Source organism: Balaenoptera musculus, chromosome 8, assembly GCF_009873245.2.
Source record: "Balaenoptera musculus isolate JJ_BM4_2016_0621 chromosome 8, mBalMus1.pri.v3, whole genome shotgun sequence".
In the NCBI taxonomy this organism is placed as follows: domain Eukaryota; kingdom Metazoa; phylum Chordata; class Mammalia; order Artiodactyla; family Balaenopteridae; genus Balaenoptera; species Balaenoptera musculus.
In genome coordinates, this window is record NC_045792.1 from 44,510,729 (window position 1) to 44,525,317 (window position 14,589).

Sequence of the window (14,589 nt, forward strand, 5' to 3'; positions counted from 1 at the left end):
TTTCACTCAAGAACTATGGGTTGTCGAGCCAATAAATAGTGTTGTTTTCATAAATTAAAAGAAAACAACAACACTACATCCATATGTTGAGACTAATGAAATAGTTTATTATTTTTGCCTTCACAGAATAGCACAAATTCATGGAATAGCAGTCATCAATACTATTTCTAAATATGTATTAAAAATATATATACGTATAAAATACAACTACAATAAACTTTAATTTGCACTGGTTTCTAAATAAAAATCCAATGCTTTCCAATGTTTACGGCAGATTAAGGTAGGTCTATTGTGAATCAGTCATATATAGTCTGTAGATTATCTACTGTGACAAGTCTGAGCCTTTCAATCTACATGTTTAAACAAACTGTTGGCTGCCTTTGCACAGGCAGGTGGAAAGAATTTCTAGCTAGGTACTCACTAAGATGGGATCAAAGTTGTTGTAATACACTTTATGACACTATTTTAAATTAAAGAAAAATGAAGCTCAATTATTTCATTTTTCTAAAATATTAGTGTTCTTCATACACAGATCACTAATGCTGAAAATAAAACCAATAAAATAACGTTTAAAAGGGTTTCATGTTTCATTGATTTTTTGTGAGCAGGAGTAAGTGTAACAGTTTTGTTGTGTCTGTGTTATTGTTGATTCTTTCCTTTGCTTCTCAATTAAAACAAAAAAGAGCTGGTGGTTCAAAAGAAACTCATTTCTTTTCTCCACATGACTGTTGGGAAGATCCTAAGCAGGCCTGAATCAATAATTATGATGAATCCTTTTACTTAAAAAAAAAAAAAAACAACTTAGGTTGCTTTACCCATAAATACACACTTGGAAGTAAAGAAATGTTTTAAAGAGATGCATTAGACAAAATATTCTATCAACTTTTCAACTATGACTCCTGCTTGGCCTGAACTGATAGTGGCAGACATGCCCTAAGGCGAAGCTGTGACAATAACATACAAAATAATAAAATGCTTAAACAAAGGAGGCAGAACCATTACGAAGAGTGCCCACTGGGGTTGAACAGAGAGCCTTTTTCTTTCAAAACACTCTTCAAAATATTGTACCCCAATTTATATCAATAGACAGCTGGATGGCTGGATGGCCAGATGGCCAGCTGGCTAAGAACTGGAACAAAAAACCGGAAAAAACTTTCTCTTCACATATTACCTTTCCTCCACCCAAGCCTCTGAAGTGTTCCCAGGATTCCATTTGAATATAAGCCATATTTTTGGCATACAGATTAAAAATCAAGATCACCATGTATGAGATAATGTATGTGAAAAGAACTATACCTATAAAATAACTATTAAGAGCTATTAAGAGCTATGCAAAAGTAAGACATTTTCATTATACATTTTAATAACCATAGTTTCAATACTCTGAACATTGTGTTGCTTTTTAAGTAAATTCATACTATAACCATCACATCCTATGTCACTTTTAGAAAATACTTATGGAACTACTTCCTCAAGTTCTTTCTTTAAAAAAAATAAAATTGGCACATTTTTCTCTCTATTGAAAGGGGGTTCTCATTTCCCTTTTTCCCATTTATGGGTTAGGATAAAAACACAAGTTGACATTTCTAACATAAAATGTTTCTCTTATCCTCTTCTTAAAAAAGGTTATTATAAATGGAGTCATAGGGACAATATCATTTGATATTTACTGATCTAATTTTATGCAATTAGAATTAAAATAATTGTTAATAAATGGAATAAATGTGTCCTCAAATATCTACAATATACTTAAAATAAAGTTGAATTTTAAAAATAAAATATTCTAATGGAATTAGACTTGCTAACTGCTATTGTTCATTCTAAACACTTGCTAGAGTTCAGACAAACATATAACATTGTTTTCTTTGGTTGCAGTACTTTATAACTGGTTTTATTTTATCATTTACCAAACCTCTTTTGTTGAGTTATTCAAACTAACTTCTGCCAAGAACACTAGGAATTTGGTGATAGTGCTTCTTTTTGGAGAAAAACAACCCCTTTCCTCAGAAAATTGAAAATGTTTATCTTGGCACTAAAACCTTGTATTGAGCCTTCTGGAAAGTATTTTAAATTGTTGTTTTTAACCTAGACTCTGTGACTGAAACAGGAAAAGGTTCCGTAGCTCTGCACCAAAATACATATTTATAGGGTTGATTTTCTTTCTACACCAAAAATACTAGTTTGATGGCAGCAGTTTTCAAAGTATAATATCCTAGGACCATGCCTAACATTGGGCATTATCACTATATTCAAGACAATTTGTTTTTTAAACCTCAAAAACTTCTGATGTCTAAGAAATGCTAAATGTTGATCAAATATGCTATCTTTAAGTGCTATATTGGGAAGGACTGTTTCACTTAACAACCTGGTCTGTTAGGAATTTTCACACACACAAAACATTTTATTTGATACTGTACTTTCCTCCTGTGCATGCCAACAAAAGATATGTTTCTAAGTTTTTATCTTTTCCTTTACATTTCTCCTACTAGGTATGCTTTATCTTCAGATTATACAGCATAAAGATAAATCCTTGAACTTTTTGCAATATTGTCCTAATAATGTGTCTGAATACAATTAAGAAATCTTTGGAAATTGATGAAATGAAAGAGTCATTGTTCTTCACTCCCCTACCACACCCCTAAATTGCTAGAATATACGAAAGAGACTACAGGAGTTGTAAGGTGTATATGAAAGTATATTAAAAATGGTAGGTCATACAATTTCACAAAGACCCCCAGATAGCTGCAACAATTTTTCAGTCGCTAATAACTGACATAGAATACTATGCACTCCATCATGAATACGTCCTTCCCACCTTAAAAACTTCATCCATTTTTTTCCTTCTAACAGCTTGTCTGTCCTTTACAAGAAAAATTACAGCACCATCATCATTTTATATTTGCATATAACATTTTTTATAGTTAAAGGAAGTTCAAATTATATCATTGTGCTTATCAAGTATTTATTAGAATGTTCTGACAGGAAATTAGTTGTTTAAACATTCTGCTATGGTTGAACTGCCTTATTTAGGTTAAACAAAAAAAGATAAAGATATCTACTAAATATATCTTACTAAAATCCATAACTGTCATGTCAATCAAGTGCAAATTTTAATTTTAAAAGCCTAGAACTTCCTGCTGTGATTGAATTCTGCCTATAACCAGAAAAATCAAGAAAGAGTCTATTCAAATGAGTGTAATAAGAGTGAAACAAATAGGAATTACTGGTATTACAGAAAATGACGATAATGAAGGAGTGGGCTCTTCCTAATCAAAAATCCAACTCCCATACTGTTGTGTTTGTATGACAATGACAGGCACCATTTTTAGTGGCATTAAAATTCTGAGCCATCCTAACACTCCCCCACATTCCTCAGAGTCTCAGTATCAATGAAAAATGCAACTCTGACATAATGGACTAACTTAATATTTTACAGACAGTGATTAGCATGCTAGGTTACGTTCGTAAAAGACTTAGATTAAGCCCTACCATCACTTTTTTCTCATTTAAATTGAAAATGTTGATTGTTTGATAAGGTGAGCGAAGAATATCTAAAATCAGGTCCACAAAAAACAGAAATTCACCTTTCAAGATCTGAGAACTATTAATTTACATATTCAGCTTTCCAAGATGAACTTATAAGCATAGTGTGAAAAATCACATCTTCCTTCCCTCTCTTTCTCTATTCACTAAGGAGCAGTGACTTTTCTCTAACCACTCTAGAAAACAAAACAAAACAAACAAAAATTCAGGTCACTTGTGGGGCATAATAATTTAGAAGACACTTTAGTTACACGGTTGATTTAAAAATTACAAAGGAAGAGTATTTTTTTCTATTAAAATAAATAGGTATAACAGAACATACCTGAAAAAGAACATGTACATGGCAGCTGTGATGCAGAATAAAAGGACCTATAACAAGGAGAAAATACGTTACTTACAAAAGAACACTGACATCACCATTTGTGTGTCTTAGAAAGCAAAATACCCACTATTAAATCTTGTACCTGAAACAATTAAAAAATGTACGAAACTAGTCATACACGTATCACATTCTCTACCTTTCAAATAAGTCATATCAAGGCAATAATAAGTCTGTATATTTATGCACACATATAAATAAATAAAATTATAAACGTTATACAATATGTTGTGTGTACATATATATATAATACTATATATATATACATATATAACACTATATATATATATATATATATGTATATATATATGTATATAGGCTGGGTAGAGGGTAACAGGGTTCAAAAAGGAATAGCCAATTTAAAAAATTATATCTAAGAATTCCTCAAGAAGCAAGTAACCTAAGAACAGAGACAATGGCTTTTAAATAGTGAAGTCAGCAAAAAAATCATAAAACTTATTAACTATTATATCAAGATGACCAGACTTTTAAAATATAAAACACAGTCCAGTTGTCAACCAATTGTAATCAATAAGAAAAGCTCCTAAAACTATGATCATCCTGTATGGGATATAGACTCCCTATAAAAAAATTAATTCCTCTAAAAGCAAGCATCAGAACACACAATAAATCTGGATTAAAGAAGCTCCCCTAGAACACGTCATACGAAACACAAAGTATATTACTAAGATGTCTATGGAAAGAATCCAAACCCAAGTCCTGACCAAAAGCCTAGTTATGCCAACAAAGTGGATCTCCATAAAATTGTTTTAAATCAGTAAAACGGAAGTTGTAAACTGTGTTCTTACGTTAACAATAAGAGTGTAAATTAAACACAAGGATTGTCAGTGGTCTCACATCATAGACAAATGACAAATGAACTATCTTCAACTATTCCACAAGGAACCACGAAAACAAAAATGGTACAAAATAGTGTTTAGCTATTTCCAACACAATTGCTAGTTGACTTAAGGAAAGTATAATAGTTTTGCTATTACAAATTGAGCTTGATAGGTTTGCCACCTTGGCTTAAGATAAGCATTATAAATACAATCTGAATGACTTAGAAATATATAAACCTACCAACCCAAAAGAGGATGGGCATCACACCGCAACTACTAAGCCTGCGCTCTAGAGCCCATGAGCCACAACTACTGAGCCCGCGTGCCACAACTACTGAAGCCCGCGTGCCTAGAGCCCATGCTCCCAACAAGAGACGCCACCGCAATGAGAAGCCCAGGCACCGCAATGAAGAGTAGCCCCTGCTCGCCACAACTAGAGAAAGCCCGCGTGCAGCAACAAAGACCCAAGGCAACCATAAATAAATAAATAAATAAATAAATAAATAAATAAATTTATTTTTAAAAATCTAATAAACATGCACACACTCTCCTCCTCTCCTTTCTCCTTCTTTTCCTCTCCCACTCTCTCGTGCCTTCAAAAATACCCTGTCTATGACACATAAGGTTCATACCACTATTTTTGAAAATGTAACTTAAAGCATAAGGAATAATTTTCAGTTATTGATTAATCAATTATAAAGTCCAAGTGAGTTTGTTTACTGGCTATAATTTGCCAGCCAGTGCTCCAGATCACAAAACTCAGTTTTTATTTCCCTCTCCTTGAAACCCCTTTGGGCAATGCCAACCTTCCCAATTTTTCAATGTTTCATTCTTTCCCTGCACTAGTCATTATTCCCCTCGCAGACTCCACTCACAAACCTCTCTAGAAGTGTCCCACAAATCTTTCCCACGCTACTTTCTCCAAAGAAAACTTACAAAGTCTCTTTCCCTCAAAAAATGTTGCTATGCTCTATCCTCATATGCTAAACCTATCTTTGCTCATATTAAACTAATGATTATCTTTACAAATAATACAGTTGAAACCGGGAAAGAGCATAATGTTTAAAAACTCAAGCTCTAGAATAAGGCAAATACAGGTTTGAATCTAATTTTATGTGACTTTTGATGCTTTATATAATTTCCCTAAGCCTTAGATCCCTTATCTCTAAAATGAGTATATCACCTCACTTTGAATTGTTGGGAAGATTAAATGAGACGATGCTGCAAAGTGTCAGGCATTCAGCAGATTGTTTTTATTTTGTTTTGTTATTCATGGAAGTAATCTAGATATAAAAACCTCATCCAGAGACAGAAGCTTGGAAAAAAGTTTGTTTTTAAACAGGTAGACCTTTTGAAATCTCTCAAATTACCAATATTTGGAGAATATAGAGCGGAGATTTAAGATATGAAAATCTGTGCAAGCAGGGGGAAACATGTAAGGGATATTAAAGTACAATTGATCAACTCATTCAAGAAATATTTACTGAACACATACTATGTGCCAGGCACTATTCTAAAACTTACAACAGTATACAAAATGGACAAAGTCCTTGCCCTCCTGGAACTTACCTTCTAGCGAGGTAAGAGAAGATATTGAAATAGTATGTCAGACAGTGATGAGTTTTGGAGCAAAACAAAGCAGGATAAGGAAATAAAATGCAGGAGAGTAGGGGTGGTTGTTTTATACAAAGTGATCAAGGAAGCACAGACTTGTTAGTAGAGACACTGAGGAGATGAGGGATAAACGAGGGGACCATATCAACAGAACCAATGGAAAATTTTTGAATTTTATTCAGAAAGATGGTCAGTATTATGTCAAAGATGCTAAAGAAAGGGTTTCATTTTTAGTAACATACAGTTTTCAAAGCTTTTTACATTAATTGTGCTAATTTCTTAAACATTGTAACTTCAACAGAGTGCTTTTCCAAATAAATGTAAATCTGCAATTAAATAATGAAGAAGATTTTCTCTGTGTTTCGAATTATAGAATTTTAGAGCTAAAACGACCTTCAGATAATATATTTTTTCGTATTAGGAAACTTCGATCCTTAGAAGGTAAGTGATATATCCATGTTCTACCCTGCTAGTTGTATCTTGCATTTCCTCTATTAAACAAATATTGGTCAAATGTTTACTCTGTACCTGCTCCATAAAGAAGCTATTTAAATACAATTCTGACCCTTAAGGAACTTACAGAATACTGCTCCACAGTCTAATTCTGTAGCTACTCTTTATATGTGTGGCTACTTAAAAATTTTTATAGCTTTATTGATGTATAATTGACATATTTAATGTATACAATTTTGTTAGTTTTGACATAGGTATATATCTGTAAAATCATCAACATAATCAAGATAATGAACATATCCATCACACCCCAAAAGTTCTTAATAGCATTCCCATATTATTATTTTAATACTTGTAGAATCTGTAGTGATGTCACCTCTCTCATTCCCAATACTGGCCGTTTGTATCCTATTTTCTTGATTAGTCTGAGTATAGATTTATTAACTGTATTGATTTTATCAAAGAATGAGCTTTTGTTTAATTGATTTTCTCTATTTTTCTGTTTTCTACCTTGTTGATTTCAATTTAATCTTTACTAATTCCTTTTTTCTGTTTGCTTTGGTTTTGTTTTCCTAGTTTCTTAAAGGTAGGAATTTAGGCCATTGGTTTAAGATATTTTTCTTTTTCGATATAGATGTACAATGTTATAAATTTCCCCCTAGATCTGTGTGTATGTGTGTCCTAATTTTAATAAGTTGGGAATTCATTTTTGTTCCATTCAAAATACTTTCTAATTTTTGATTTTGCTCCCTTCTATGATCCATGACTTAATTAGAAGTGTGTTATTTGGCTTGCAAATACTTGGGGATTTTCAGCTATCTTTTTGTTGTTACTGACTTATTTATTCTATTATGGTCAGAAAATACTTCATATATATGACTTGATTATTTCCAGATTTATCAAAACTTAACTTTATGTCCCAGAATATGTTCCATATGTTTGGTAAATAGCCCATGTACATTTTTTTTTTAATGTGAATTCAACTGTTGCTGGGCAGAGGGTCAAGCTGTTTGACAGTGTTGTTCCAATCTTCTAAATCTTTATTGATTTGTCTACTTGTTCAATCAATTATTGAGAGAAGTTATCAAAATATCCTGCTGTATTTATGGAGGTATCTCCACAATCTCTCCTCACAGTTCTATCAGTTTTTCCTTGGCGTATTTTGAAGCTCTGCTACTAGGGACATAAACATTTAGAATTGTATCTTCCTTATCATGCTGAAATTACCTTCTTTATCTCTGATGATAGTCTTTAATCTGAAATCTATTTTACCTGACAGTAACTTCTGATTCCTGTTAGTTTTCCATTCTTTTACTTTTAACTGATTTGGTATTTATATTTGAAGTTCACTGCCTGTAGGCATCATATTGTTGTTTCTTGCTTTTTTATCGTATCTGAAAATCTCCACCTCTTCATTTGGCATATTTAGATTGTTTACATTTAATGTGATTATTGGTAAGTTCAGAATTAAATCTATCATCTTGCTATTTATTTTTCTATAGTTTCTTTTTTTTTCTTCCCTTCTGCCTTTTTTGAATCAACTCAGTTTTTTTAAGGATTCCATCTTCTCTCCATTGTTGGCTTCTTTGTTTAAAGGGTTTATAGTAAACATCTTTAAATTGATACAGTCTCCACTCAAGTGATATTATACCACTAAACATACAATATGGACTGTTACAATAGTATACTTCCATTTCTCCCCCACCCCGACTTCTGTGCTATTGTTGTCACCTAGTATACTTTTATCTATATTATGAAACCACTATATTTTAAACATTTTTTCTTAAAAATGTATGTCTAACAAAGTTTTGACCTTTGTTTTGAAAGCTATTTTTGCTGGGTATCAATTTCTAGGTTGATGGATCATTTTATTTCAGTATTTGGCTCAATGAGTACCACTTCAAATGTCTTCTTACAATTTGATTATGAGGTGCCTTGGAGTACTCTTCTTCATGTTTCTTTTAAAAGGGTTTCATTAAGTTTCTTGGATCTGTGGGTTTATAATTTCCATCAAATTTGAAATTTTTTCAACCATAATTACATCAAATATATTTTCTTCTCTCTCCCCTTCCCCTTTGGGAACTCCAATTAATATATAGTAGGTCACCTGAAGTTGTCCCACAACTCACTAATGCTCTCTTTATTTTGTAAAAAAATATTCTCTTTATTCTGTGTGCTTCATTTTGGATCATTTCTATTATTAGGTCTTCAAGTTCACTAATATTTTCTTCTGTAATGTATATGTCATTAATGCCACCCAGTACATTTTCCATCTTACACACTGTAATTATCATCGTTAGAAGTTTGATTTGGATTTTTTCCCCGTTTTCCATGTCTCTAACTCTTCTGAAACTATGGAATTCACTTGTAACAACGCTTTTTTAACGTCCTTGCCTGCTAATTCTAACAGCTTTGTCAGTTTTGATTTGGTTTTAACTGACTGATTATCTCCTCCTTATGGGTCAAATTTTCTTGTTTCTTATTGCATGCCTGGTCATTTTTATTGGATATCAGACATTCTGAATTTTACCTTGGTGGATGCTGGATATTTTTGTATGTCCATAAATCTTGAGTTTTGTTCTGGGTCACAGTTATTTAGAAACAGTCTGATCCTTTAAGGACTTGCTTTTAAGATATTTTAGGAGGGAGTGAAGTAGTGCTCAACTTAGGGCTAATTATTCCCCACTGCTGAGATAAGACCCTTATGTGTACTCTCCCCAATGCCACATGAATCTTGAGATTTTCCAGTCTGGCTGATAGGAACAGACACTATTCCTGCTGCTGCTTGAGTGCCAGCACTCAATTAAGCACCTCTAATCCTTTCAGGTCATTCTTTCTTTGACCTGGGGTATCTTCCTAATGTGCATGCCCTAATCAGTAAACAGCTGAATACTTTCCTCTCTAGTCTTCAGTGGACTCCATCCAGCATGGTCTCCCCTCTCACTCTCCACTCTGTTTCTTCAACTCAGAAAGTCCTCTAGACTTTGCATGAATGTCTCCTCTTTGATCCAAGCCTGGAAATTTTCTCAAGGCAGTAAGCTAGCATAATCATAGACTCATTTCATTTGTTTCCCATTCTCAGGGATCTCTGCCCTTCAGTGCCTAATTCCAGGATTGTAAAACCATTGTTTCATATGTTTTGCCCACATTTTGGCTGTTTCAGTTGGAAAAGTAAGGATTACCTTTATTATGTCATGGCCAGAAGCAGGATGTGATTATTTAAATTTAAATTAATTAAAAAAAATAATATTAAATTCAGTTCCTCATCCACACTAGCCATATTTCATGTAATCAACAGCCATATGTGGTAGTGGATACAATAATGGACAAGCAGATATAGAACATCTCCATAATTGCAAAAGGTTCTATTAGACCTGTCTGGCCAGTAAATGACATTTTCACTGCATTGTGGTAATGTTATTACACTTATATTCTAACTTTAGCTGTAAAGTATACATCTGAACACATCTATTTTTATTCTTTACATTTTTATGTCTAAAGCAACACATAAAATAATCATACCACAGTTTACTCATTTGTGGAAACAATACAATGTTATCTGTTACATATATTGTAAGCATTAAATGAGATAACATACATAAAGCCTAATAGAGTGACTAGTACATCACAGATGCTCAAGAAATGGTAACTACTGACAAAAAATAATTTCTCTGTAATTCCCTCCCATTTCACAACCATTGCACAATACACTTAAACAGGATAAGTAATTTTGAAATTGCTATTTTCACTTTGATTTTTAATTTTTTTTAATTCAAAAGGTAATGAAGGGCATGCTACAACACGAATGAACTTCAAAAGCACTAAGTGAAGGAAGCTAATTACAAAAGACCACATGTTGTATGATACCATTTATCTGAAATTCTAGAATAGACAAATCTCCTTATGGAAAGTAGAATGATGGATGTCTAGAGCTAGAGGAGTGAGGGGTAATAGGGAGTTTGCTCATGGTATAAGGTTTCTTCAGGGGGCAATAAAAATGTTCCAAAATTAGACTGTATGGATATGTGCACAATTTTGTAAATATACTAAAAACCCATGGAATTAACATTTTGAACTGGTAAATTTTAGAGCATGTAAATTACTTCTCAAAAACACTTAAAACTGGCTTTTTACAAATTAATACATGTACATGATAGAAACAAAAATTCAAACTGAATGATAAAAATACAATGAAAGGAAAGTTCCCTTCTATCCAGATCTCTGGTATTCTGTCTGTATACAATTCTGTACGTGTGTGCGTACATTTGTACAAAGATACATGCCAAATAAAGAAACTGTTTTATACTTTTCTTTTAAATTTTACACACACACACACATGTTTATTTAAACAGTCTATGAATAGAGTGGATGCTACATATATTGAATACCAAAGTATACTTTGTAAACTTGCATACCTATATCTCTGGAGGTAAATTCTTAAAACTGAATTCTCTGTATCAAGGGATAGGTGCATTTTAAATTTTGATACACTCCCATCAATAGTATATCAAAGTAGCCATAACCTTACATAATCCACAAAAACTGTGTTTTACCAAACTGTTTTATCCTTGCCAATGTGGTGGATGAAAGAAATGATATATTACAGCTGCATTCTTCTTATGAGTGAAATTGAGCCCCACAGGTTTATAAACCTTTTTGTTTGTTTTTTGGTCAGTTGGTTTAACCACTTTTTCATATCCTTTGTCTATTTTTGGATTGTGAATCGTTTAGAAACCATTTTTATTTTTTGAAACTGAGTATACTTATGTGAAAACATAGAATTAATTTCATTATTATCTATTTGCACCAAGAATATGGGTGGTTAAATAAAAGTAATCATGTAATGGAAATCTCATAATGTACTAAACCAAAAGAACATTTTAAGCCGAGTGTACAGAAAGTATAACAAATAATGAGAAAGTAAAGTTCATTCAGCTGAAAAATACTGTTTTCTCTGGAATGACATTTCGGGAAGTGATAGATTTACAATACATGGATTCATGTTAGAGAGCTTACAAAACTTTCAGGGAAGAACTGTACTATGGTTGTCATCACTATGTCATGCAGAATTATATGAAAACTATCCCTCTCAACGCTCTAACAAAGACACAATATCACCATATATGAATACTTTAAAAACCTAAAAATAACCAGAAATATAAAAAATGTGACTACGACCTGGTAAAGAAGGCTGTTTTTACCATCTAAGCCTCAAAATGGTTAAAACACATATCCTGAAGTCATTTTAAAGTCTACCAGAGACCTAAACAGATGGTGCATTTAACTACTTCCTACAACAGAAATCTTCTGCTTTTCTTTAACATACTCAATTAAATGTTCTTTAACCCTGCTCAGTGCGTTTGACCACTCCTGCTTGAATGTGTCCAAAGACAATGATGCTCTTTGCTGCCTGGCCTTCATTACTCATCAAGTCTGTTTCCTCCCCATATTCACTGAGCCCCCTTCCTTCCATTATGCAAATAAATACTGAAATCTTGTCTCTGTTTTCTGGAAAAGAAGCAATAGATTTCTCCTTGCCCCATGTGTACTTCATTCATATTTTAACCATCTATCCATCCACCCGTTCCTAAAAAGTGATCTGGTATCTATGTGTTACTAACACTTTGTGCCTGAGCAAAGTCAAAAGGAAAGAGATACAGAGCTAAATAAGCTCCAGGCTATCAAGAGACCACATGATCTTCAAGCAAAACAGAACAAACAAGGAACCACAAGTTCTTACCTTTGTTTATAAATTTATTTCAGTACTTGCTATATTGCCAGTGTGCTAGGGTAACAAAACTAGATAATATTGATTCTTGTTGCCCTTATGAGGTCAGTCTAGCAGAAATGCAGGCATATTAACAAATCATCCCAATACAACATGCTAGGACAGAATATTTACACCTCACCCTACAAGAGGTAGTCACCAAAACATCTAATTCTATTATTATTTTAATTACTCAGTATATATTTAGACAAAGCTTTTTTGGTTGTCTGTATACCTTTATGTCTCCACCAAAAGTTACTTAGAACACAAAGTCCCCAAGAGCAATCTCTATTTCATCTAATTCCATACGTGGACAGATTTTTGATATACCATATAAGGCTTCTGATAATAATGTTAATTTCTATTTATAGCAACCATCTTTCAAAAAACTAAACTGTACTCCCATTCGTATACTTCGTAAAGGCTGAACTTTAGACTCTATAAGCATTTTCGACTTTTCTGAAAACACAGACCATTACGTGGCCTCTTGGGGAAGCCATTCTCACTGGACCAATAAGTGGTATCACAATTAGCAATGTATATATTTTGCTTTGAACACACAACAGATCATTATCATAATATTAATTTGCTTTTAAAAATGCATCGTTTTTGAGCAGTGGGATTCTTAAGTTAAATAACTATGCATTGTTTTATAAGTTTTAAAAATCCTTATACAATTCTAATCTCACATAATATACAGTGCATCTTTATAATCTGTCCCTCTGTTTTGGATTAGCAGTTTTGCTTACTGAGTTTTGTTTTTTTTTTTAAGTTTCCCTTCCTTGACAAAACAAATACGGGAAAAGTACAAAACACCTTATGGGGAATTTAGGGCCACAAACACCAGGCTATTAGTAAGAAAGAAGTCTGAGGTCTCCAGATTAAGACTATAAACTTGATCAGATCACTTCCATTCTTTGAGCCTTAAGCTTTTTATCTTTAAGAGAAATTAGATTAATCTCTAGGATCCTTCAGAACTCTAAAATTCTGTGATTCCATGAGTCAAATTTTTTCAGTACAACAAAATTATTTCAAAGCAAACTGTCACTAATATATAATGAGACAAATCTCAAGAGTATATGTATATACTCTCATATGTATAAGCAAATGAGAGCATTCTCTCTGACTGAATTGAATGTGGGGAATTATATTAAATACGCCAACAACTTGGTCCTAGTCTCTTCCTTGCACTGCTCACCATTCTTGATTTATACCTTCAAGGTCAGCAAACAAAGTCTGGCAACATATTAACCTTGAAATTTTCCAGTTGTAGAAACATCTATGTTAGATAGTGGCTGGGAAGTACAGCTTATACGATGTCCTGTCCTTTTATGGTAAGTAGGTAAGCTGTATTTTGTCTTCCATAAAAGTGAAACGATTTAAAGTATATAACTATAGAAAATTTCAGCATGTAGTAACTAATATAACCTGTAAATGACATTCCTTATTACAACACAATTCTAATTCCGCTGGCAAATTTTTTAAAAAATCACAGCTTTAAATTACAACTCACTATTTAAAGGACTACAGATAAGGGTTTACACATGAAAAGAAATCAGTCTTTATTAAAAACTTAAAAGAAAATTTAATGGTCAAGTGAAAATCACCATGTGAATTCATGCATGGAACAAAATACTCACTGAAGTATATTCTCTGAACTGGAACTATAAAAACCAACTAGACATTATCACCAAACACCCACAGCACTTTATTTACATCCCTATTATTACCATGTAAAGGAAATGCAGTTATTGGAAGTAAAGGTTGTCCAATGACTTATATTTAAAAGTTATCAAGATATTCAGCTGCTTCTTTCCTTTCCCATACCCATTTCTCTATTTTATGGTCAATTACTTGGTCATTAAAAGTCATTAAAAATGCAAATCAAAACAAACAAGAAAGGAAATAAATATGAAAAGGAAGAGCAAGGAGCCAAAAAGAAACCATAGGAGAGTTTAAAGTCAAAGGTAAATCAAAAAAATAAAAAGGGC

The 14,589-nt window shown here is 32.7% G+C and overlaps 1 protein-coding gene across 1 annotated transcript in view; it reads right to left on the reverse strand.

Moving 5' to 3' along the window:
- Positions 1-14,589, reverse strand: part of TMEM135 (transmembrane protein 135) — a 243,351-nt gene that overhangs the window by 69,452 nt on the left and 159,310 nt on the right. Inside the window, exon 6 of the mRNA XM_036860344.1 lies at positions 3,866-3,912. Coding sequence (XP_036716239.1) covers positions 3,866-3,912 — 47 coding nt within the window. The remainder of the gene's footprint in view (positions 1-3,865; positions 3,913-14,589) is intronic.